This window comes from Leucopleurus acutus (assembly GCF_964270905.1).
Source record: "Leucopleurus acutus genome assembly, chromosome: 15".
In the NCBI taxonomy this organism is placed as follows: Eukaryota; Metazoa; Chordata; class Mammalia; order Artiodactyla; family Delphinidae; genus Leucopleurus; species Leucopleurus acutus.
Window position 1 is genome coordinate 68556783 of NC_139157.1, and position 27771 is coordinate 68584553.

Sequence of the window (27771 nt, forward strand, 5' to 3'; positions counted from 1 at the left end):
TTTATTTTGGCTGCGCCGGGCCTTAGTTGCTGCGTGTGGGATCTTCAGTTGAGACATGTGAACCCATAGTTGCAGCATGCATGCAGGATCTAGTTCCCCAACCAGGGATCGAACCTGGGCCCCTTGCATTGTGAGCATGGAGTCTTACCCACTGGACCACCAGGTAAGTCCCTTCCTTATATTTGAATCTTGAGTAAAATGACACAAGGGACAGTGATGGTTAAAGCCAAGTCTTTCTGAAAGCAGCTCTCTGAAAAGGCTGTTCATTAATTCCTGCAACCTAGAGCCATACAGCCTTGACTGCAGTCCTTATAAATTTTTTTTTTTTTTTTTAAGGCTAGGTGGAAGAGGCTTATAGCCATTTTTTGCAACCAAAGAGCCTAGATAAAATTCCAACATACAGAAAGTAAAAAATTTAATGTTTTGGGCTTGTGTTTATGTTTCTGCATTCTCTTTTTTTTTAATTTATTTATTTTATTTTTGGCTGTGTTGGGTCTTCATTGCTGTACACAGGCTTTCTCTGGTTGCGGTGCACAGGCTTCTCATTGCGGTGGCTTCTCTTATTGTGGAGCACAGGCTCTAGGGACACAGGCTGCAGTAGTTGTGGCACACAGGCTCAGCAGCTGTGGCGCATGGGCTTAGTTGCTCCACGGCATGTGGGATCTTCCCGGACCAGGGCTCGAACCCGTGTCCCCTGCATTGGCAGGCAGATTCTTAACCACTGAGCCACCAGGGAAGCCTGTTTTTGCATTATCTTAATGGTCATATCTACAATACAAATAGTGATCAAACAGGTTTCATATAAATAAATTAAGTTTATTGCTGAATTTTCCCATAACATTATAGAAATTTTTTTTAAAAAACACTGAAATTTCACAAATTATTGAGCTCAACAGTTAAACATACTTCATAAAAAAAAGTACAAAAGTGACATTAGAAATATTTTTTGAAGAAAAGTATATCATCTAAGAGCAAAGAAATGTGAATCCAGACAATGAATGGCACAAATACAGCACTTTAGAGGAGTACTCAGTCACCACCCAGAAATCATTGTCTGAGTTATGAAATAGATTCAGTTTGAGAAGTTATATATTCAGTTTGTTTCTGAACTAGCCTGTCTTGTTTTTGCCTCTCTTTTGTAAGAAAAGAGCTAGGTCTTTACTGCTGCTGGGACCAAATACTGTACATGCACTGGAGAATAAGGACGGGTCACCCTTCTCCCCTGGTACCTGCACAAGAGAACAGTTAGTACAGAAATGGCTTTGGCACTTTAACCCTTAACATAATCCCAAACCTTGTTAATTAAATATTGTAGCCTTGCATGATTTTTTTTAATACCACATCATCTCCATACTTTATATGTACACTATATATACAATAATAAAAATCCTTCATTCTAAAACAAAACAGGTTGATTCCAGACAGGCCACATTAAATCTTTGTAGCAATACGCTCACATAGCTTTCTTCTTAATGCTTATACGACACAGTTTTTGATTGTTTTTTTTTAAGCTACCTTCTGGGATTGACTTAAGGCTCTAGTTTAATGCAAATGGTTTAGTCTTAGTAGGAATCTCTTTTGAGGCTAAAAATCACACACCACTGACTCTCTCTTTTGAAGTTGGTTCTCCTTGTTGGATGGATGTAGTGTCTTGTCTGGGTAATCCATAGAGATATATAGAAACACATACAAGAAGAGTACCCAGAGCAAAGGTGAGTGCTGAAAAGAAAAAAAAAGGAATCTGTATTTGTGTTCTTAAAACTATATAAAAATGATTAGTTTAAAATTTTGAAGACTTTCAATTGTGGGTTTACACTATCAGATTACATGGAAAATAAATTTAAGTGTTCTATATGATGATGGTAAGGTTTAGAAAGGTCATCGATTCTAGCTCCACCCCCACCCCACTCACCAGAAAAAGTAGTGAAATCAAGGGAGTGACAATCACTTACTACATACTTTTCAAGAACGCAAGTATGACTGTCCTGGACCACTGACAAAGAACATACTAACATCCCTATATGCTGATTGAAAGAAAACGCAGTGGAATAAGGATTTTCCATGATAACTAGAAACCTGTGAAAGTTAAGGTTAGTAGAGTAAAAGGCAGTTGAGCAAAATTCAAAGAGTTAGGTGACCAGTGATTCAAACCATTGAAGATTTCTGAATAGGAGATGAGGTGGTGATTTAATTAGTAAAATTCCATTTTCTGCTAACATCTTTTTTTTTTATCTTAATCCTGAAAATCTGGACACAACTGAATTACAACTTGCCCTAACTTGACAAATAGGCATCATATAAATAAATCCTTATGTCAAAACTAAACAATATTCTATGTGGAGTACAATGGCACAGTCTTAATAGCTTTAAAAATGTCATGCAGAGAAACAACATCGAGCTATGACTTTTAGTTCATCCCTAACTAGAAAAGACTAGCTTTGCCTTCCAAAAAGGGGAAGAGGGTAAATTAAATCTAAATAGGAAACTAAGATTGCTAAGACATTCTAAGGACACTGACCAAAAAGCATTTATACTGTTTCCAAATATTCTTTAGGAGCACAGGCATAGGATTTGTTGAGCATAAGGATGGATCAGAACTACAAGTGAAAGTTCACACAAATCAGGTAAGAAAAACATCAGAAGGAGGGCCTAGAAATATCTGTTACTGAAATGGTAAGTAGTTGGCTTTATACAGAATACCTACCTACTATGTGCCAGGCACTGTTCTAAGCACTTTGCCTAAAACAACCCTACAAGATAGGTGTTATTATCATTCCCATTTTACAGACAAAGAAACTGAGACATGGGTTAAGTAACTTCCCCAAGGTTTTACAACTAATAAATGGTACAAGCAAGATTTGAACCAAACTATCAAATTTTTTTCTAAGATTTCTACAAGGTTGGTATTCTTCTATTTGCATTTATAACAAGTCAATTGTAAATATAGGCCAGATCTGTTTCTTTTACTTAATGTTGATATTTGACAGATTTTTCTCATGTATTAGTTTATGGTATAACTGATCAGTAAAGAAAATTATCACACCATAAAAGCACCGGGAAATGTTAAGTCAATATCACTGCTTAAATAATTCAGAAGCCAACTAATGGTGGATATGGCTAGGGAAAATTATATTAGAAGGACCAGCATAAAGGCGGTCCTAGAATGCCAGCTATAGTAATGAATTTTGTATTAATTACATATTAAACGAAACAAATAGCTTTATTAAAGAGAAAATTTAGATTTGGATTGTAGTTTCAAAACCAGTTTATATCCAAGTCTAAAACAGGAAGGTACAAACTAAGGGGGAAATGAAAGAAGTATTCTGTTCTTACCTCAGAATAAAAAGTTTACTCTAATTCCACTGCGGAAATTAATGAGGGAGGCTTTGTCTGCAGAAACACTCTTTCTACTGAGTAGCCCGCTCACTTTCAGCTCTAGAACCATTTAAACAACCTAAGTACTGTGGACACACATTCCACATAACTATGAACTGCTGCGCCTGTAGGATAAATTGTAACAAAACTAGGAATTTCTGTAAACTCTACAAGCAACTGCCATATTTAATGAAAGATGAAATGAACCAAGGTAGTGAGAAGCTCTTCCATGTTAAAAACTTACAGTACAAACTAAGACATACTTATCTGTAATCCAAACAGCATCACTGAAGCAATGGTAGAAAGGACAATGGCTGCTGCTGCAGAAAAGCCTTTCATGATGTTGTCTGTGTACTTGACCACAACAGAAGTGTAGAGGCCTCCAACACTAGCAAGAACTCGCATACAGAAAGAAAGAAAATCTTAACACTCAAATAAATGGAACATTCTATGATGGTGAGGCAGTTTTCACCCCCAGAGATGCCATACTAATTTACCTAGGAAAATACTATTTTCCTTAGAAGCAGCCATCTGAGAGATTTTGTACTAGGAGTCATAGTTCGTACAAAACAACATTGTTTTTCAGATGCCCAAAGGGCTATGTAGTCTACTGCTAAACTGTACACATTTATTGCTAATATATTAGATACGTTTGGTTGTGAAGGCAAAATTGCTTTGGGATAGCTTTGCCACAAAAGTCAGTCAATAAAACCAAAATTAGATTTTCAGACTGGTATTCACAGTATCAAAGGAACAATTTCAAAATGCTATAAAGGCTTAAAATGGACATCTAACTTGAGGAAAAAGGGTGGGGGGGAGATCTACCCAGAACCTTTAATTCCTGGATACTTACAGATGACAAGCCAGACATAATATGTGTAACCATAGAAAAATCCTTTTTCTTTAATTTCAGCTCCATCTGACAAGTAGACGCCAACTAATGTCACAACAATCCCTGATAGATACATTTGAATGTTTCTCACCCAAAGGGAAGTGTCAGAACTCTTTAAAACTTTTTCAAAATACACTCCTGAAAGAAAATTAAGCATGCAAATATGAAATAGATATTAGAAATTAATCTAAAATGTCTTTATATTATATTTTGGGGTTATTATTCTAAATAAAGTATATGATTTGTGGAACACACATTTTACATGAATTAAATGCAGATTTATTATGTTGGTTGTGACGCATGGCATACTGAACATTACCAATTTGTATTTTTACAGAGCGCATAGAATTAATAACCAAGAGGGAGCTTTCTAAAAACCCACATTTAACAGGAGACTCTTATATTACTATTAATAGTTTCCGCCTTTATTATAGCAGTGATATAGATCACAAAAGCTCACTTAATGCCACTAAAAGACTTGCTTTGGTCAGCTGGAACACTATATACTATTAGAGTCAATTATCTTAAACATACCCCTATAATATCTGCCTAGTATGAATACTCCCAACTTTGCAAAATAACCTATATAATCACCACTTAGGATTTTTTCTGAGAGTTACACAACCAAAATAAAGTTTAAATAGAACTTGCTGAGTGAAGCCATTTTCCTTTAAAGCAGGGGTCTGCAGACCAAGTTCACCCACAATGTTAGAAGGACTGTGAACTCCCTAACTAGATGTTTTGTGTCTATGTGCATTTTTCTGGGGGTGAGGATCCGACACTTTTTTAGGTGCTCCAAAAGCGGACATGTGTCCCCACCCCACCCACAAAATCACATAGCACAGCTGTAAGTTTTATACTGAAAATGAATGCATGTTTAGCAAGGACATTAAAGATTTTTGTTATAAACACTGTTAATTAGAGGCTTAGGAATTGCCACTAAAGTACTAATCAACTAAAAATTCAAATGAAAACCAAGATTGTTTTTGATGAACCTATGTTGGAAAGAGCCAGAGAATGGGAACAAACATATAATAGCTATTCCTATTTCTATTTTTGATTTTCCTATCTGGGAAAACCATTTAACTATTGGGAAACCATTTAACTATTCAGTTCTCAGTTACTCCAAGCATAGAGGGATATTAAACCACGTACCATTTCCTCAACTGTGTATTGAGAATACACACCTTATGGTAAATAGACTGTTGGACACAAACATTTTACTGTTCAAAACAGTGCTAAAAATCAAGTAGTATATTACTTGGGGGGTAACCCAATTTTTGTTTCTAATTTGTTGTTTCCTAAGAATACAAGTTTAGCATGATGCTATCATTAAGTATATTCCTAAATTTAGATTTTCCCCTCTTATCAAATGACTAGATACAGAGGTGAAAAATACTTCCTTAGTCAAGAATAGAGTACTAACTCTTTTTTTTTTTTTTTTTTTTTGCGGTACACGGGCCTCTCACTGTTGTGGCCTGTCCCGTTGCGGAGCACAGGCTCCGGACATGCAGGCTCAGCAGCCATGGCTCACAGGCCCAGCCGCTCCACGGCATGTGGGATCTTCCCGGACCGGGACACAAACCCATGTCCCCTGCATCGGCAGGCGGACTCTCAACCACTGCGCCACCAGGGAAGCCCAGTACTGACTCTCGATATGGCAAAATAAAGATAAATAATAAAGATGTATGGCTATAACTAATATACTCTTTACTTTCAGTTTCTTCTCTGTTGGAACCATTTCTAAAACATTTCTTACATTGCACTTAACATCCATACTTTCTCTTCTTGATTCAGTGAAGGATAGCCTGTCCCTACACATATGAGTCCAGACTTCCACATTTATTTGATGTTAGTGATTTTGATTCTTCCCTCCCCTTTTGGCTGTTACTTCTGGGTATTAGGTTTTCTTAGTGATCACCCCCCTTTCCTCCCTACTCCATAATTCCTAATCTGTTGAAGCAGAGGAAGAACTTGAGGTTACCAGGGAAATAGATACTGAGCTAGTAACTAACAACCTAAAGCAGCAGAATCGAACCTGAGGATAGTGCCAGTGCCAGGAAAATAGAAAGAGGTACTTGAGCTTTCTGATGGCTAACTTCCTCCATCTTTTAATTTATTTTGGGGATCTTGGCTGGACCGGGGATAGTCAAGGATGACAGAAATACATTCTTAGATAACTGCAAAGATGAATAAGGACTGAGGTCTAAACTGTGTTAAACACTACCACATGCTTACTGGAAAAACAGCTGACATAAAACTATATAGCTATTAAGTAAGAAGATAAGCTTTAATAGGAATAAAGTTGAGTTTGATAAAGCAAGATAAAGTCAATCCCTATTTAAAGTCTGATGTTTTTTAAAAAATTTGACAACAGAATAAAATGCTTTTATGACTTACCTGCAAATCCTGAGCACAATACAGCAACAGCTATAGCACCAAACCCTAATAATGGATTCTGTTCCACCTGCAATAGTAATGTTTTAGAAATTGTTTTTAGTGACTAGTAAACAGAATTCATCCAAGAGAACAAACAAATGAATACAAAAATCTGTTTATAGCTCTGCGGAAAGTATGTGCCATATCAGACATGGCTATTCTATAGAATAAGACAGGACCAAACAAAAGGCCATCCCAGAGATAAACCAAAGTACTTAAGTTAAAAACCTGTCCCTCAAATTATAGCCAGAGTAAACGCTTGATATAACGTGTGCCTACTTCCTAATAACAATGGGCACCCAAGCACAGAACTGTGCAGTCAGCCCGCCTCTTCATTTTAACTTCTGCCACCACAACTCAAGCTCTTATAGGATCAAGCATGGAAATGGTAGCAGTTTGACTTGTTTAATTTATTCCCTATCACCTATAGGATGGAGTAATGACATGTAAGATTTCCTACTTCACTGAATTTTTATCAAATATTAATAGCATGCCATCTGTGTACCAGATATACTGTTTTATATTCTAAATGAATAAAGATGAAGATGATACCCAGCTTTGATTCTTAAATAGTTCATGGATGGGAGAGATTGACACATATATATAATCATAATACTTTGCTAACAGATGCAGGTATATGGGCCCCCAACCTATTGTTTCAACAGTATTTCCTCTTCCCTAAACTAACCATCAGGAGCTTTCATCAGTCTTTCTTCAGAGATAAATGTTATCTCAGTGGCAACACTGAAACTAAAGGGTTGAGGCACGTGTCTGTCATATGACAAGCACATACCTTGTTCAAAATAAATAAGCCTGAGAGAAGGACAGTATTACTTGATGTTAAGTACCTGAGAGAGAGAGCTTGCTCTAAAATGTCTGCATGAAGATAAAAGGAGAAATAGAAGATATTATGGACTAACAGTTCTCAAAGTATGGTCCCTGGACCAACTGCAGCATCATCACCTGGGAACTTGTTAGAAATGAAAATTCACAGGCCTCTCCCCAGACCTACTGAATCATAAACTATGGGAATGGGGCCCAGAAATCTGTTCAACCTTCCCGTTGAGTCTGATGTACACTAAAGTTTGAGGACTACAACTGATAAACATGGATGCTTTCCTAATACAAGCTACAAGGCCAGCATAGAGAGGAGAAAAAATAACGGTGTGAGATTTCATCTATCCCAACAACTGCTTGGAAGCTCAAGCTACTAAAGATAGTGTCTGACAAATGCCTGGTTGCTTTTCTGCCAGTTTAATCTCTACAGTTAGGAAAAATGGTGATAGACACTGCTTCTCTGGACTTAATTCTGACTGATAAGAAACTGCTGGGTGGGACTTTCCTGGTGGCGCAGTGGTTAAGAATCCGCCTGCCAATGCAGGGGACACGGGTTCGATCCCTGGTCCAGAAAGATCCCACATGCCGCGGAGCAACTAAGCCCGTGCACCACAACTACTGAAGCCCACACGCCTAGGGCCCGTGCTCCACAACAAGAGAAGCTACCGCAATGAGAAGCCTGCACACTGCAAGGAAGAGTAGACCCCGCTTGCCGCAACTTAGAGAAAGCCCACGCACAGCGAAGACCCAATGCAGCCAAAAGAAGAAAGAAACTGCTGGGTGATGAAGTGGAAGTGATGGAAACCTAGGAAAATGGCAAACATGTCGTTTTAGCATGAGCAATAGCGAAACAGCATAGTTCAGAGACTTGAGCTCCAGTCCTGAATAAATCAAATTCAAAAACCTAAAACAATTCCATAGCTAGTGGGAAGATGGGTTAATAGGGTAAGAGTTTCTTAAGAATGAGATTCTAATGAACAGTAAAGAAAGAAATCAGTGTTACTAATTAAGGGCATCTTCAATGAATTCTCATAGGAACACTAAAAAAAAAAAAAACTACAGTACACAAAACCAAGAGGAACGGACCAGGAGTTTTAGTATCAAAAAACTGAAAACAGTGTAAATGGAGGCTTGCAAAATTTAAAGAAGGCCTTTAAAAGTATGTTTAGTTTAGGAAGAAAAGAGTATGCTTCTTCGGCTAGATGACATGCTGTTAGATAGCAAGAAAATAAGAGTTACCCAAACCTAGTTTACATTTTCTCTGTGAATAATGACTTTGAATGAATGGGAACCGAAGTCCAAGACATTGGTTTGCTGTTGTGAGAACACCTACCTAAATAAATTCAGAAGTATCTTGACCAAGAATAGTAGCAAATCAAGGTACTGATCACTGTTATCTCTGAAGAATAATAGGGCATAGAAGCTATGCCAGAAAATATGCATTGGGCAAATACTGTCCTGATTTTCAAAAAGGCAGAGGGAAAGAAAATCTGCAGAAATTATAAACAGCGGCTTGAGACCTGTAAGGCGGCCCAGTACACTCACCAAGAGCACAGGCTCTGGAGCCATGCTGCCTGGATCCAAGCAAGGTTGAGCCATTGCTAGCCTTCTTTGCCTATCAGTTTCCTCATAAGAAAATGGAAATAAAAATACATGCCTTGTATGGTGGCTGTGAGCATAAGTGAATTAATGTATGTAAAGTGCTTAGAACACTGCTAGTATCCAGTGTGACACGTGACTGCAGCTGTTGTTATTACTGAATACCAGCGAAATGCTACAACAGGTGACTTGGAGAACTTTTGAAGAAACCATCAAGAGTGTAATGGTCATCACAAGAAAATGGTGTGGCTTCCATAAGAATACGACTTACCAAATATTCTTACTGAAAGAATTCCTAGTGTAAGGGCTGAGGGGAATTCCATAGAGATAATGTTTAGCAAGAAATCTGACAGATTTGCATAATATTTTTGTGAACAAGACAGAGAAATGTAGTGAGGATAACAGTAGTTCTATTCACAGCTGAGTGAGTGCTCATATAACAAAGTGCTAATTAACAGAATAAAACCAAGCTAGACCAACAACCAATATCAACTAGCCAGGCATATGAATAAGCCATCCTAGAAACAGATCCTCCAGGCCTAGGCAAGTCTTCAGTTGACTACAGCCCTAGCTGATATCTTGACTGCAACCTTATGAGAGACCTCAAGCCAGAATGTCTAAGAGAGGCCAGCTCAGGCAGGCACCCTCTAATTCCTGACCCATAAAAACTGTGAGAGAGAATGTTTCTTAAGCAAGGAAAAAGAAAAAAAAAGTCAAGCTAAAGAGAGTCTAGAGGTATAGCCACAGCTCTGGTCCTGTCCTGTCCTGTCTAAAATTTTCAGAGAAGGCCCAGAAGACATAGGTGTCAAATCTGTAGAAAGCATAACATTCAAAGAAAAAGCTAATAATGGATAAGGACTGGAAAGTCCTCAAAGGCTCGAACAATAACCCAAAGCTAACAAGATGGGCTTAATAAATATAAACACATTTTGCATTTAGAAGCCCGCGGCACAAAACACATCTGAGACAAACTGTATTCATGTGAAACAGCTACATGTGGTTGTATCATCAGTTATATAATGGATAGCCTCCTCCAGCCAAAAAAAAGCCTAATATAACCTTATGCTGATTTAACAAGTCTCTGGTATTCAGAATAAAGGAGGCAATTAGCGAACTACACCTCACACCACTCAGTCATTATCTGCAGACAGTGTGAACTTTTAGAAAAGGAAAGAGGAAAAGGAAAAAGAACGGATAAATGCACCTAGAAAAGAAATACGAGGCAATACTGGGGCACGAGCCAGGGATCATAAAGTCTCCAGAAGCCATATTATAGAAAGAAACAACAAGGTTGTCTCAGTGGGAGAGAAGAAAAGAAGAAAATGGTGGAGATGCAACATTGTTCTCAAACTTTCAAAGGCTCATCCTATGGAGTTAGCAGGGATTTGAGTTACTCTGACAAGAACAAGGAACAATGAGAGGCAGTTACAGGAAGCTACATTCTGTTTAAAATATGAAAGAACTTTCTAGAGTGCTCCAAAAGTAAAATACTCTGCTTACTAAGCTTTTCACACATATTACCTAGGTGAGGTGACCCTTTTCTAAAGGCGTAGGGTGTTACTGCAAGTTCATATTTAACTTTTAAATGTTTGCCTTACTTCCCAAACAAATTCTTTACAGTTCTACATCTGAGTTATACGTGCAGTGCATAGTTGATCAGTGTTTTGAAATGTCACCGAGAATATGAGCACGTTTAAACATCATGTAAAGACAATACATATTAATTTAAAACTCACTTTCTGGGGGAAAAAACTCTTCCACCAGGCCAGAAAGTAACTACCTAAAAAGGAGCTTTCTACTTTCACAAGCTCTGCATACATCCCCAGCTGCCTTATACTCCTAAGAGCACCATGGTCTTTCATCTGCTAAGAGTTAAAGAAGATTGTGCAGTTGCAGAGGGAAGCTCCCGACCTTCAGGTCCTTTACTGTAGTTCCACTTCCTACTTCTCTTTGGGAAAATAACCAATTAAAGCATACAATATATTAAAAAAAAAAAAATCAGGTATGTACCTTAACATTTAACTCTTCAACTAAAAGTTAGAAGTAAAGGCACTTTTTGCCCTATTGTAGTTACCAGTTATCGGGAAAAACACTATTCTGTAAGACCCACTGCTGACAGTGGATGTATGTGCAAAATGATAAAAAATTTTGTGAGTTGCGGGAGAACATGAAAATTAGATGGGGAAAACTCTGCCCAGTATTTCTGAGAAAATGTCTAAAAGAGGCCTAGAAGTTTTGAACACAGACACTGTGTGGAAGTTGGCACAACTGAGTTACAGGTTAGCTGTTAACTGTGCAACTCTGGGTACGTGACTTCACCTCTTTGGACTTCAATTCTGTTATCCATAAAACGAAGGAGTTGCATTATATGGAGTTTTGAGATACCATCCATCTCTAACATAGTTTATGCATATTCTTCCTTCTCAAAAAGGAAGCCCCGAGGTATTACTCTCCTTGACAATAACATCACCCTAAGGGGAAAAAGGCGTATCTATATGGCAGAGGCTATGAATCATGCTCCATTCTTTTCCGTGTGACTGTGTGGAGTGCTCAGGACTCTGGAAAGTTCCCATTTAGCTACAGTGAGCACTTAGCTTCTTACCACGACGCCTGTGGCCTGGGCTGGTCTCCACTGTACGAGGACGACTCCTCCACACAGCATAAAAACTGAAATCCACTGTAACCTGCTGAGCGTCCTGTTTAACATTAGAACGGTACATAGAGCAGTACAAGGAATCTTCAACTGGTACGTCACCTACCAACAAACAATGAACTCATCAGCTCGGTTTACATTAGACTCTGACACAAATGTATTATTTCTGATATGAACACAGCTGTAGAGAAAAATACTCAATAGTTTGATAAAGGGTTAGTAAAACATCTTTTCACCGTGAAAACATTTTTTAAGATTTTGCGCCTGCCATTATCATCTACTTCACCTACCTGGTATACTGCTGCATCCAGATTGCTGAGAGCCAGGAAAGCCATGTTGTTCTGCACAGCATACACTAAGGAAGGCACGCTCAACTTCATCAGTTCCTTGGGGCTCCCCAAGACGTTTTCTCTTAAAGATGCCTTGAATCTACCCAGATTACCAGTTTCTCTTTGAAAACAAAAAGGGGAAATGAGAAGGGATGAGGAAGAAAATGAAAGATCATCCTTTCTATTAGATACTGTCACACATAGGATAGCTACATTGTGTTACGTTCATTGATACTTATTTCTAGAATTTTTAACTGATTTTAGATTTATTAAAAGAAGCAAACCAGCAATGCATCCCCATAAAAGAAAAACAACTACAATCTTCATTTGGGAAAATATAACAATTAGGTTTACCAGCCTCATCCTCTGGTCAAAGTTTCAGGGGCTTTTGAGTATATTAAACAATGAGAGTACCAGGAAACCAGAACTGCGGATATTACCTATAAAAAATTAATGTAATCCCTGCCACTTTAACTGCCATTGCATCAAGTTCACCCAGATTATTTTTTAGATTAATCAGGTTGCATATGTATTTTTTAATTTTTAAAATTACAATAGATTTTAATTGCAAACAAAAGAAAAAAGCGTTAGTAGTTATAGAAGTTACTTGGGATAGGAACTGAGTGATGCAGGTCAATATTATTTGTAAATTAATTCCGTGTTAGTGCAATATGGCAGACAATAAATCTTTAAATAAGCATATTCTCATAAAATTCAAGTATGTATCTGTATAATTTTGCAGGAAATCTGAATAATTTACTAATATCAGTAAGGTAAACTGTACCTGGAACATACATAAAGCTTACTACTTGAGTGCATATTGAGTGATGCATGCTCTTAAGTATTCTTATTGTTCCTCAGGAGGAACTAGCTAATCTGGCTCATATTTCCCCCTGTTGTAAATCAGCGCATTTATTTCCTGAAAATACAAATCAAAGAACACTTTTATAAGCATTAACACCAAAAAAAAGTGCTACATCAAAAGGCTCCTAACTGCCCCTCACAAGATCCTTAAAAGGACCATAATACTTCGTTGGGAAGATGGAGCTATTTCAACTCACAATGAGCCTCTATATTTTGGGTTAACATTAGAATCAACAGTCACTAATTGGATATTTTCATATTTAAATAGTGCAAAAATAATTACCCAAGTTCTGAGGAGGAGCAAAGAGTCCATAATGTCTAATTAACTACCCATGCCTTATCCACTGTAGAACACCCCAGCCCCCAAGAAAATAATTAAGACAGGAAATTTGGCCTAGGCCACAGAAACAAAAGATGCCCTTCTTAGTTACAGACCGTACTTTGCTGCCAAAGCTACATGCTGAAAAGTAATGCACACAGCCTGGAGGGCAACTCTACACTCCATGCAGAAGAGGGAGAGAATGCCAGAAGATTACTGGGAAAGTCTGCATTGTAGAGTTTTCCAGATAGCTGAAGGTTGGCCCTTTAAACATTTACCATTCTTTTTTTTAACACAAATCTAAGATGTTCTATATAATTATCCACCTCTTAAAAGAGTATAAAGAATAATTTCTCAAAGTTTTCCCTCAATTATAAAATTGAAGAGAAAAAAGATTAAAATTAAAAAGAAGAATCACAGAGGTCCAACTCAAAGAACCATTTTAACAAGGTGATATAATTGAACATTTTCTTTATTGTCGTAATTCTCACTAGGAAACATGATGGCAGAAACATAAATCTTACAGGCTGTGTGAAGTACAGGACACTGCTTTTACTATATCATTACTTAATGCCCTTCCAAAATGCTGACTTCTATACTAATGTATCTTCAGAGTGGCTCCCTAAAGAACTACTGAGAGGTACCTGTTTGTACCTATCTTTCACAGTCCACCTCCTTCCATGTCCATTTATCTCCCACATACGATTCCTCAAGCTCTAGTTTAGTAGCCACTTACCCCTTCCCTAATCCCTAGCTATGGGCAATGCCATCTTACCTCCACTCCTTAGAGATACTCTAAACCCTCAATGGTATCAAATGAATTTCTGCCTATCCAGAGAACAGAGTTGATCTCTTTATCACTGGCTCTCTTTGCTCTGCTAGAATACAGGCTGCTTAAGGATCTAACAGCTTCTTCTATTAACCATGGCTGTACCAATAATCAAGGCTGCTGAGGTCCCTTTTCTCCCTGTCACTTTTATCTCTTCTCCCACTTTTCAGCTTTCACATCAAATGAAGGGCCTGTGAGACATCACCAGCCAATCTGAGTACTCCTTTCCTTCAACATGAAAAACGAGTAGAGTATGGTGTGTCCAGATTAACCTTCAGGTCTTTGGCTCTTCTGGCTATATCCTTTTTATTGGATACTTAGGAACTATTACTTCTCCACTGCCAGGAAGACTTTACTATCTTTTTCTGCTTCCTTCTCTAATGTAGATATAAGAGAAGCCAAGGTATACCAGAATGCTAACTACTGGAAAGCTCAAGCTTCACCATAGTACCTTAGAATTATATCAATATTATATAATTATAACAAGATATTTTGAAATAAGTTGCAAAAAATAGCAGAGAATGCTAAAAGAAATTGTAAAAGAAAACAAAAGCTCAAAATAATTAATGATATTAGAAAGTAAAATAAAGAGATTTAGGAGGTATAAGAAAGAATATAGGGGAATGTTACCACACAGAAAGTTTTAAAGGAGGAGATAAATTATTTCGGTATTAGATTAAATCTTACTTAATTTAATATATTTAATAAGAATACAGCTCTAAAACTTACAGTTTTACTCACTAAAGTTAAAAAAAGTAATAGCAATATATCTTCCAGAAAACACTAGTAATCATCTATCCTTTTGTTTTACTGTTAAGTAGACAAAGATAAATGATCAATTCTAAATATACTACAGCCTTGAATAGTGTTCTCTGAATACTAAAAAAACATAAAAACCAAAGACCACTTTTTCTTCCATTTTTCTGCTCTGATATTTTCTGGAAATCAAATCCCAAGCACTTTAATGAGTACCTTTTGTTAAAAACAAATTTATTGAATTTAATTATATAAATGACATTGTGAGATAAGAGAAAACGTGTATATAATCAAAAAGCATACACTAATTTTTTTAGATATAGTCTGTCCCATTAAATTTACTCTTTGATTTTTATCACCGGAATAGAATCCATGTGCAACCTGTTGTTACCTCAAGGAATGCTGACGCTCCATGTTGATTGCAGAGAGATTCCGCTGCTGCAGCCCCCCCAACTTTCCTATCAACCAGCTGAAACCAATTCTTTCTGATCTATGTTTGGTCAAAAGTAGGCCTCATTCTTCCAGCTCCTGATCTGAGGAGAACTACTAGGAGGCCTGAAATCCTTGGCTAGGTTACCAAGGCACTGTGCAAAATGGAATAATACAGCAGAAGTTACTCATGAGTTTAAGAAATCTAAATTTCCCTTACAAATTTCTTATCATCTGCAAAGTTAATTAAAATTAACTCACATAAAAGATTTTGGGAAGCTAGGTTTAAAAACCAATAATGAGGTCATATGAGGACAAAAATACCCATCATATGAGGTACATGACTTTTACCTCCTCCCCATGACCCTAAACCCCTTATAGCATTGAGTACAAAGAGGCAGTCAAAATGTAAACGCAGCAAGAAAAACAGAATAGGGCTGGATAATCTATGACATAGGTATCTGAGAGCTCCATTCATTATTCTAGATAATACTATGAAACAGTAAAATAATTTTCTCCAGTCTTATCTGGATAAGTAGTACAAAGATTTAAGATGCATTTGGTTTATTACGAAACACACCCAAAGTGTATGTACATTTACACCTCCTTCTAGGTTTCTTTAGTCTTTACAGGCTGTGGTGGATAGCAAACAATAAAAAGTTGACTTTGTTCTAAGACAACATGCAGTGTTTTCATTTCCTTTTCACATCACAAATGACAGACTTAAATCAAAAGTATCAATTTTAATAGCTATGACAGGGTTTAGTAAAGCATACAGCTAACTAGCAATTTTCCTGTGAATTGTTATAGTAATTATTTTATGAAAAACTAAAATATTTTTAAATGTATTGTTTGATGTTTCAACTGGAATTATAACTTAGAAATTGGTAACTTAGTCAAATACTTAAAAAATAACTTACCCACATATAAAGCTTTTGCAACATCCAACTGCTAAGCTGCTCCCCTCCCCCAAAATAGGATTTATTAATTTCCTTTTCGATATAAAAGTGGTCGGATGTAATTATACATGTACACAGCAGTGTATATAAAAAGATAATTATTACATCTTTGTTTTGTAGTAGCAGAAGACTGGACACACCCAAATGCCCATCAATAGAAACTGGTGTATGTGATACATCCATATAGTGGAATACCACACAGCTCTTAAAAAGAGTGAGACAGATTTCTATGTACAGACATGGAACCATCTCTAAGCTAAAACATTTAAGTGAAAAAAAAGTTAAAAAGCAAAGCAGTGTAAACTGTATGCACACACAATGCATGTAATCAAACTCCCCAATCAGACTGTATAAACCTTAAACCTTATTTATCAAAATAAAGTAGCCATTCATTAATTCTTCCCCACACTCCCCTTTTTTTCCTTGCAGTTCTAAATTAACTTTTGATTGAAACAAGTATAATTTCATATTCCAAAGATTACTAGAAATTGTAAGTAAAATCAACAAGGATGGTGGAAAACTCCAAATTAATTACAAACCAAAAAAAGAAAAAACAACCCTGTCAGTTTTTTTAATGAATACCAAAATTACACGGAAGGAGAAAAATAGAACTAACCCAAGTATTCTAAAACACAGTCTTTTTACTATATGCTCTAAAACTAAAGGCAAAAAAAAAACTACCTACAAATACTGAACTTTAGTTAGTAGGTTTGCTTTTTCACAGCTGTATCTTAGAAGTTCTGAGTCTACTTATTATGCATTCTAGGACTGAGCAAATAAGTAAATATCTTGAGGATAATGGAAGTCAAACTCACCACCATTGGAAAAGGGAAAAGTTGCAATGAACTCTGTGGTACTGGATCAGAATTGCAGGTATCAAACAATATATTACTCATAGTTGTATACACAAACACATATATACAGAAACAGAGAAACAGACAGGTATGTATGTATACACATACATGTTACCTATCTCTGGCTACTGAAAGGGCCCAGAAGTTATGATACCCCCAGTAGCAATGTGCACATCTCATGTCTAGATTCTGGTTTCTAAATACCATTTTGGGAAAAAAGGAATAAGGCTTCTTAGAGAAATGTATGATTTTGGGATTGGGGCAGGGCAAGTATAAGATAAGCTATGAACATCTTGCTATGCTAAAAAGAAACTGCTCAAAGATTGATGAAAATATGTAAGTGAAAAAGAAAAGAAAAGAAACAGGAGGAACCTTGAAGATGATCCCACTGTCCAAATCTGGGACAATTTGAGCATCGAAATAAATGATAATAATGGATTCCAGCAAATATAATAAAATAATCCATGAATCTACACTGAGAGGGAGAAGGACAGGTAGGGGGGAGAGAGAGGAAGAGGGAGAGAAGGGAAAGTTTCTTAGAGTAGAATGCCAACCAATAAATGTATAGGGAATGATGGAACTGGGAAATTACCATTTGGCAACATCAAAGGACAATAAAAATGATGAGAAAGAGGATATATACCTAGTTTCAAAGATTCTCTCCACATGATACTTAACAGTTACAAAGAGAAAATTGGTAACTTTATCTGGAGAGACCTGGCAGGTACTACCTTAATCAAGGAATCAAAGTTAAATCACCAGTAATGGGGCAAATGGATATTATGTGCTTCGTGATACACTGCACTGAGAAAGACACATCATTTCCATGATATTCCTGACCACAACCCTAAATTTAATCATAAGAAAGCAATCAATAAACATAAACTGTGGGACATTCTACAAATTAAATGGACTATGCTCTTCAACAATGTCAAAGACAAGAAAAAAAGATGGAGGAACTGTCTCAGATTAAAGGCAGCTAGAGATATAATACTACTGTAAAGTGTGAGTATTTTACTGTTAAAGGACATCAGTGGGCAACAAAATTATCTAAGGTCTATGAATTAGATAACAGTATTGTATCAATACTAATGTGTCAATTTTGATATTCTGTTATTATGTAAGAGAATGTCCTTGTTTTTAGAAAATAGGCACTGAAGAATTTAGGGACAAAGGGGCATCTTGTGTAAAACTTGCTCTCAAAACATAAAAACAATATACACCCACACAAATACACTGCAATCAAGAATATGGTAAAATTTAGGGCTTCCCTGGTGGCGCAGTGGTTGAGAGTCCGCCTGCCGCTGCAGGGGACGTGGGTTTGTGTCCCGGTCCGGGAAGATCCCACATGCTGCGGAGCGGCTGGGCCCGTGAGCCATGGCCGCTGAGCCTGCGTGTCCAGAGCCTGTGCTCTGCAACGGGAGAGGCCACAACAGTGAGAGGCCTGCGTACCGCAAAAAAAAAAAAAAAAAAGAATATGGTAAAATTTAACATTTGGAAATAAAAACTTAAGAGAAAAAACAAAAAATAAAATTATTGCAATTACTGAAATGTCTAACAATGCTACTAAATGCTTATCTTTGCCCTAGCTAATCACAAAACAGCTCAATTATTTTGTTCTAAAATACTTATAATTTGAAAATTAGAAATCAGGGAACTTGCCTTCGAATCCTCACTGCCAGTCACTTTCTAGGTACCTTTGGCAAATGAAAACTTCCCTCAACCTAAGATTTCTCACCGTAGAAGATGAAATAATAGCTAAGGCTAAAGCAGTGGCACGAGAATGAAATGAAAATTAGCTGTGTTTACCTGCATGTTTCCCTCACCTGTTTTTAAGGGGAGACGGGGAAGAATGTTTCCTTAACACCTTCACTCTCTGGCAGCCTGCCATTCTCAACAGCAACAATCCTGAATGTCTGAAGGCAGCAAACTTAGTTGCTGCAATCTTAAAAGAGGATGTTTGGCACTTTACATAACATATTTTGACAGTGATTAACAGCTGGTATTCCAGAGTGTAGTTACTTGCTTTCTAAAGAAAAGAAGTTAGATATCTGCTCATTAGGTTTTCAAAAATTCATTTTTCACAACTGTCCCCCAAAGAAGCATTATTCTTTGATTTTTCTAAGGCAATTTCAACTTATAACATTATATATTATAGCAATAGTGCTAAAGTGCTGGCTAGTGTCCCTTAGTGCAAGAAAGCTGTGATGTGCCTTATGGAGAAAATACATGTTAGATAAGCTTTGTGCGAGCATGATTAATAGTGCTGTTGGCCCTGAGTTCAATGCTGATGAGTCAACAATACATACTAAATAAGGTGTCTTTAAACAGAAACATGGTTATATAGTGATCAGTTGATGAAAATGTTGTGACCAGAGGCTCACAGGAACCTATCCCTGTATTTCCTCTAGGAGCAAAAGTTCAGTATTCAGTAATTCAGTGTCTGTGGTAACTACTGAGATAGTAAGAATCAACAGTCACCAAACCCATCACCAAGTCCTACAGATTCTACTTCTAGAACATAACTCAATTCCATTACCTTCATCACCTGCTCTGTCATCATGGCCACAATTCCTGGGCTCTAATAAGCTCCCTTACTTCCAACTCTTATACCCTTCCAATCCATTCTCCTCAAAGGAATCAACAAAGTAACTCAAAGTAATGTGGGTCACCATGTTAGTCCCTGATTTAAACCATTCAGTGATTTTCAATGCACTTGAGATAAAATCCAAAATCCTTTACAGGCCCATAGAATTACTCTTGATACCCTGCCGACCTCTCCTGCTTCATCTTAGCACCACTCCCCTCTCACAGCACTCCAGATACACTGATTTGTTGTTCTTCAAACACACTGTTCTCTTTACCTTCTCTCTGCTCTTCTCTTGCCCAACTTCCATTCAATCTTCAGGTCTGGGTTTAAATGTAACTTCCTCAGAGAGGAAGCCCTCAACATCTTCACTGGGTATGTTTCCCACACAGCTATGCTTTAGTTTCATTAACGATTGTCTCATGACATATTGCTGAAGAAGCTGAAGATGCAATCACGATATCCTTTCATTTCATTCCGTAGCTATCAACCTGTGACCTCATGGGTAAAATTCTCCTTTCTCTATCACTCTTTTATCATTCCAAGAGATTAACATTTTTCACAGATGCCCTCTTAAAAGTAACCCCTTTGCTCCAAGAAATAAAATATTTTCTTGTTATGAATAGCAGGTATTCCATTCTACCAATGTGTTTTGAATAAGAACATGATAATTTGCCAACATGTTTCTCCATAAAAATTACATTTGCTTTAAAATCCAGTAATTTCAAATGCATTTCACTTCTTTCATGCTTTATGATTTTCCAGTGCTTTTTCCACTTGGAAACTCGCTGTGTTTTAAATGATTCTTCTTCACAGCCAAATTCTTGTTAGCCATGTAGTGTCAAATGCCAACCACCAAAACTCTGTGTCATGATACTTTACTTTGTCCTGATTGTCCCTGGTCTTGTGTACTCTGCAGGTAAATGTTCATAAAAGAGCCTCTACACTATGCAGGTGACATACACAGTAAGAGATTACTGGTGATAATCATGATGATGAAGTACAGTATTTAGTTTTCCACACTGTTGCTATTTCAACACCATTATTGGGACTTGTCTGGTGAACTCTTGGAAACTTTTCTGCTTTCATTAATATTTTGATATAATTTCCAAAAACGTTTCCACAAAACAAACTACAACTGACCATATCCATAACACTGAATAACTTAAGAATAGCAAGCAATGCAAAGCTGAAAAAGCATCAAAATAAAACAAAAAGTCATGCAGACAGGTTAGCAGGATACTAGCCCAACTGCTGAGTTAAACCAAAGGCCTCATTGCTTTTCTGCACATTGGTTTTTAAAAAGTCTTAACAGTTACGAAACAACAAAACCATGATCTGATCTTACAGTTTAAAATAGCTGATTTCATGCTTGACAGCCCTATTTCATTCCTGGGTTATAATTTTTTCTCCCTAAGGAAGCTGAGGAATAAGGAGAAGAAATGTGTTCCCCTATTCCCCTTTTTCCAATACCACCATTTTTGTTTTAAAATAAGTTAAGCCCTAAGATTTTATTAATTTATTAACGCTTAAATTGTTATATGGATGTTGTTCTAGAGCTTCAAGCAGATTTTTTCCTTTGGAACACTGCCTTTTAAAGTTTTAAAGGTACAATAAAGCCCCTCCTTTACCTGACATTATGCAGAATAGTGGAAGCCAAATTTCCTTAAAAATGGATCTTGTTAAGTAAAAAGCTGTGAAATGTCTGAGGTTTTACCCTACTTGCAACCTAACAAGTTAGGCTGCCACAGTATCTCTGCCTACAAGATAAATTTTAAACACAAATTTTCTATTAAAGCTTTCCACCATCAAGTCTCATGTTATTTTCTGTTCTTTCCTCCTTCCCCAAGCCAGTTTTAGAGTATTTTTTTCTGATGGTTATTTGTAATAATGTGTGTGTTTACTAGTTCATTTTCTGTCTCTTCCACTGAAACTAAGTTCCAAGCAAGCAGAAACCATATCTACTTCATTCATACCTGTATATCCAGCACCTATGATAAACTGTCACACAGAAATCACTTAATAAATATTTGTTAAATGAAATTTTAAAGTGTTTAAATGTAATTTAAACCTACATACATGCTATTCCTCACTACTTCCCACTCTACCAGCCCACATCTTGAAACCTAGATGAATTCACCCACCCACATGACCCAGATGGGTCCCCATCTCATAAATCGTTCCCCAAGTAATTTCCTACCAGATTTTATTTAATTCTCACAACCCTATTTTCTCCAATTAAGAAATGAAGAAACTATACAACATAACCCAAAGCTCACCTCCTCTTGTTTCATTTTCTCTTGTCTCTTGTTGCTGTTTTTCTCTCATCCACAGACTATGGCTGTTTTCCTCTGTCTTGAATGGACGCTGACCCCTAGTTTTATAGACTCAGTGTCTAGAATTTCCCTTTTCAGCCCCATAAACTCACTGCATATATTTCTTTATTGGTGGTGAGAAAGTCATTTGATTTTTATCAGACTTAAAGTATTCCAGTCTATGAATAATATAATGTGGGAAATGAAAACAGACAAGCATAAAACTATTGGGCTTATGGGCAGGACTGAAGACTTATAACATAAACTTTAAGAAAAGAAGAAATGAAGAAACTAAAGCTCAGAGAAGTTAAGGAATACGTGGAAAGTCATAATCCCAATGAGTCTAGGACTAAAATTAGGTCTGTCTCACTCCAAAGCCCCTATTCTTAACCCTCTCTTATACTGCATCCTTGGCTAAAACGATTTTCATAGGATGTTACTGATACAAAACCCAGTGCTGCCACATAGTAAAAGTATAGCAAGGGAGGAACCTCAGATGCTGTATAGATAAAATAGGGGTAATTATAGTACTTAACCTAAAAAATATATAAAGATTAAATGAGATAACTAATGAAAAGCACTTAGCACAGTGCCTAACACTTAATACAGGAAACACTCAAGAAATGTTAACTAGGGCTTCCCTGGTGGCGCAGTGGTTGAGAATCTGCCTGCTAATGCAGGGGACACGGGTTCGAGCCCTGGTCTGGGAAGATCCCACATGCCGCGGAGCAACTAGGCCCATGAGCCACAACTACTGAGCCTGCACGTCTGGAGCCTGTGCTCTGCAACAAGAGAGGCCGCGATAGTGAGAGGCCCGCACACTGTGATGAAGAGTGGCCCCCGCTTGCCACAACTAGAGAAAGCCCTTGCACAGAAATGAAGACCCAACCCAGCCACCAATCAATCAATCAATAATAAATAAATGATAAATAATAAATAAATAATGAATAAATAATAAAAATTAAAAATAAATAAATAATACAAATAAATAAATAAATGTAAATAAATAAGCCAAGCATTTGAAGCCCTTTAAAAAAAAAAGAAATGATAACTATTATTATCATAATATTCCTCTACAACAGAAGTCAGCAAATGTTTCCTGTAAGAACCAAATCGTAAATAGTCTAGGCTCTGTGAGCCACCATACTATCTCTGTTGCAACAAAAATAAGCAGCAAACTGGATTTGGCCAATGGGCCACAGTTTGCCAACCCCTGCTTTAGGGTGGAATTCTTCAACTTCGGCACTACTCATATGTGGGGCTGGGTAATTCTTTGTTATGGAGTGCTGTCCTGGAGGACAGGACATTGTAGGACATTTATCAGCACCCTTGGCCTCCACCTACTTGATGCCAGTAGCATCCCCCAAGTTGGGTCAACCAAAATAATATCTCCTAGGGAGCAAAACTGTCCTGAGTTGAGGAAGACTGCTCTAAAGCAATCAAACATACAAAGATGTAGCTTGAATCTTCTGATAAAGAACATAACTGAGTAAAAAATTAATAACTTAACACACTAAAAAGTATTTATACTCACTTAGCTAAAATTCCCACACTTAGCAATAACTTTATAACTTCTGTGATACACACGGCTGTGGTTGAAAAGTAGAGTTCTTTGTCTGATGTCCTTGTGTATCTTAAAGCTATGGTGTAAGTTGCAGCCACCAGGGTCATCACTGCCAAGCAGTATAACTTGAATAATAAATTGACATTTTCTGGAAAATACGTGCAACAAAGATATTATTTAGTAGACAATATTATGTATATAAAAGTTAAGCAGTGTTATACCTCAAAATGCCTTCAATTTCAAGCACAAAATACGTTTAAAAATTTATTTCAAAACAATATTTTCCAACTACATGAACAGAAACAAACATACACACACAAAACACAGCTGACTTTAAGTATCAACTGGTTAGGCACAGATTTTGTTCCTGGGGAGGGCTTAAGTGCAAGGTTATATGGCATAACTAACTCTAGTTTAGCATGTTATAAATCACATACTTTATATATCTTTATAATTCATACTTGTGAAAGCAAAACACAAAAGCAAGATGAAAACGATCACTGCAATGTATGTTCTAAATAGAGAGACAGCAGAAAGAAAACAAAAGGAATAACAGAGTGATAAAATAATATAGAACTTCATCATAATAAAAAACAAATTACATCCAGCCTCTCATTTCATAGCATTCTAAGAAAGATAATTCATAACACCATAAAAAAGAGTATTAAGAATGAAGTTCTGTAAAACTTGAAATCCAGGAAATATACACAACTTATGAACACTCAATTTAAGAACTTCTTGCAAGTATATCTGAGCAGCAGTCATCACTCAGGTGCCAGGGCCGGTCCAACACCTTCAATAAAACCACAAGCACCGGTGTACCAGGGCTCCTTCCATACTCCCAGCCCTGCTCTGAGACTACCATCACCTAATGCTCAAACTATGTCTACTTTCTTTACCCACTTCACACCTCTCTCATCCCCAGCTACCTGTAACCTTTCAAATCTCAGGCACATGTTAAACAGGGATCAGCAAATTTTTTCTGTAAAGGGCCAAGAGTAAATATTTTAGGTTTTTTAGGCCACAAGGCAAAATCAAGGATATCATGTAGGTACTTAGGTGACAAGAGAGAAAATATACTTTCACATTTAATTTATATTTAATTGGAAAAATTCAAAATATAATAATTATTGAGTACAATGCTTTACAGTATTGAGAAGAAGGGAATTCTATGGGGTGCGTGGGTAATATTTTGCTTCATTGGTCTTCAAAGTTAGGGATCCATCAGATTAATTACAAACATTCACCTGTAAAAACCATTCTTAGCTGATAGGCCATACAAAAACAAGTGATAGGCTGGGTTTGACCAATGGGCCATACTTTGACAACCTGGGTTAAGAACCAGAGGGACAGGGGGTAACTCTGGGCTGCTACCGTAACTACATTACCCCTACGTACACTTTTGTTCACCACTTTGGGAGCCTAACCACAATTCAAAGGTGACTTGCACAGGAAAATAAAATAGGAGTTTCAAATAAGTTATATGGTAAGGTAGAAACTCACTAGGAAACAGATTATTCAATATAAATATTTTTCCCTGGGTGAATTAAAGAATTATTTGTAAATTTCAGGCAGATTTTTTAAATTACATTAGGTCTTAACTGAAAAGTAATATGGTAAAATAGAAGAAATAGAGCTTCTCTGCCTAAACTTTCTTTCCAATAGATCCAAGGACCAAAAAGCAATGTTAATGTAAAAGGGATTGAAGGAGATTACTATAATACTTTGCTTGCTCTAAAACTTTCCTACACAGGAGGAAATGTAAAACTTAAAAAATAAACAGCAGTACAGGAGAAAGCATTTCCCATCTTCTTGATCGGGGGTCAGCAACCTACATTTCCTCTCATTTTTATATGACCTGCAAGCTGAGAATAGTTTTACATTTTTAAACGGTTGGAAAAAAGTTTTTCGTTAATCTTTTGGGATGTGTGAAAATTATATGACATTCAGATTCAGTGTCCATAAAAAACGTTTTACTGGAACACAACTACGCTCATTTGTTTCTGAACTATCTATGGCTACTTTTTTTTTGCCGGGCAACAGCAGGATGAGTAGTTATGACTGAGACCATCAGCCGTTAACAGAAAAAGTTTACCAGCCCATATCCTAGATTATCAATACTTTCATAAATAAGAGATGTTAGGATCGCCAAACTAAAAACTACTTTATTTTAGCTCTTATATAGGTTCCTGATTCCAAAACAACATAGTGAATGTTTAACACTTTGAAAGTACACCTCTTAGCATAGTGATTAATGGGAATATAGATGATATTCTTGAAAATAACTACTGATGGAAATAGAAGCGTAAACAAATAAGTTTAGATATTTGTATAACATATAGGGCTTTGGTATAGAATACCACTTTTAAAACATATAATAAACTTTTTAAAAATACTTAATGCTTTTTTAAGCATTATTTTCTCTAATTTCAGCTTACCATTAGATCAAAATATCTTCTTCACTCCAGTCATTAATTCTCCAATATGAAAGTTCAATTATTAGCAATTTCAGTTTTTTTTCAGGGTAATATCAAAAGTCCATACAGGGACTTCCCAGGTGGGCCAGTGGTTAAGACTTCGCGCTTCCACTGCAGGGGGCGTGGGTTCCACCCCGCATGCCCAGAGGCTCCACCACGAGAAAAAAAAATAGTCCACAACTCAACTGCATTGTTGAGTGGGCACACTGGCACATCAGCACTGTTTTCTCCTTCTCACAAAGTTCCCATTAGCTCCCACGCAGTATCTGTTTTTGTGTGGAAAATGCCCCCCAAATGAAATTTACAGTGTGGAGTTAAATCTTTTGCTCAGTTATACTTTACTATATTTTAGAGGAGACATTATTTGTAACACCTAAATCTGTAAATTGTGGCAACTATTTCAGATAATGATTCGACTTATGTAATTCTGAACTTGCCTTCACCATTAATCTCGCTATTCCCATTTTATGTCAGTTATCAAAACAATTCTACTTTTTTCCCTTTACTTCCTGTGTTGCTACAAAAAGACTTAAGGTTGGGCTTATTTGAAAAGCAAATAAGAGAAGCATATGCAACTACAGACAGTACCCCCTGGGCGGGGCCTGAATAATAAACGTGGCCTCTTCAACCAGGAAAATAATTTGGTACCCATGCAAAAAGCTATTCTTTAAATATTTGCTCAACTTTATTCAGAGGTAAAGCCAAGAGCTCTACGAAAGAAGGGTGGAGAAAGAGTGTTGCCCAACCTCTCCTAGCTACTGCTCTACCATTCAGAAATTCAGCTCTCGTCCTTACTTACGGGACTCAGCAAAGCAGAAGTGCTGCGGAGTTAATCAGACTCACCCTCACGAAATGGCAATTAGTCATCAAACAGTATTACTCTAATGTGCTATCCCTGGGGAAGGGGGCGGGGGAGTGGCTCTCGCCCCACCCGTCCGGCAAAATATCAAAGTATTCCTTCTAACAACATACAACATTCTCCTTGGAAGTAACTCTGTTAACGACTGCTTTCTCCACCTCGTTACGGCTGCAATGCTATTTTAATGCCCCAATGATGTTTTTAGTGGCTGTTACGTGGGCCAGCCGCTGCTTAGGCTCTGCACCCGGAGCATGCCCTTATGCCTCTGTGCATCCTAGGGCAGGAGGCGCAGCGGAGACAGCAGCCGCGGTGACCCCGGCCAGGACAGAAACCGGTCCTGCCTCCCGCTGGGTGATACGTCTCCAGCCCCGCACCTGCGCCCCGGCCCCTCGCCGGGTCTGTCTGAATTCGGTTCCCACCCACTGCCAACTCGTCGAGGCAGGCGCAGTTTCGGGCCGCCGAACTGTCCATCGCGGAGTACGCCGCGAGGAAGGCAGCCGCAGTGGGAGGCTGGCTGCCCCGCACTGCCACGAGCGGCGGCGGCGCGCGCTGAAGCCCGAGAGCGGCTCAACACAAACTCCTGCTGCCCGACGCCCCGGCCTGGCCCCTGGGCCCCAGAGCCCCGCGGGCGCGGAGGATGGCCGGCCGCCGACAGGTGCAGACCAGCGCTGACGCCCGCTCGCCACCGCCCCCCGCGGGGTCCCAAGTCCCCAGTCCCAGCAGCCCCCGGCCTCACCTCTCTGAGGAGCCATGGTTCCCCGACAGCACCGCACGGAACTGACGCGCGGCCCCTTCGCGCGCGCTGCGCAGGACACCGGGGACCGCCTCCTGGGGT

At 37.8% G+C, this 27771-nt stretch overlaps 1 protein-coding gene across 2 annotated transcripts; it reads right to left on the minus strand.

Annotated features, from left to right (window-relative positions):
• SLC35A1 (solute carrier family 35 member A1) lies at window positions 1–27713 on the minus strand. 2 transcript variants are annotated; one of them, XM_082855533.1, is made up of 8 exons: window positions 27673–27713; window positions 23571–23748; window positions 12086–12245; window positions 11745–11897; window positions 6668–6734; window positions 4229–4405; window positions 3639–3773; window positions 1–1719 (listed from the first exon to the last, which is right to left on the minus strand). In XM_082855533.1, exons 1-8 carry the CDS (start codon window positions 27686–27688, stop codon window positions 1592–1594), a joined length of 1014 nt encoding a protein of 337 aa, XP_082711659.1. In that variant the 5' UTR covers window positions 27689–27713; the 3' UTR covers window positions 1–1591. The 2 variants fall into 2 exon arrangements, with proteins under 2 accessions (XP_082711659.1, XP_082711660.1); XM_082855534.1 differs by lacking the exon at window positions 27673–27713 and adding an exon at window positions 12920–13043 and having other exon boundaries at window positions 23571–23665.
• Window positions 27714–27771: the final 58 nt, after the last annotated feature.

Bases quoted from the DNA above. Each gene is read 5' to 3' on its own strand.
- SLC35A1 (XM_082855533.1), bottom strand. The intron at 11,898-12,085 runs GTAGGTGAAGTA...GTTTGTTGGTAG, and splicing joins TGGATGCAGCAGTATACCAG to GTGACGTACCAGTTGAAGAT. The intron at 3,774-4,228 runs GTAAGTATCCAG...TCTGTATGCGAG, and splicing joins TTATGTCTGGCTTGTCATCT to TTCTTGCTAGTGTTGGAGGC.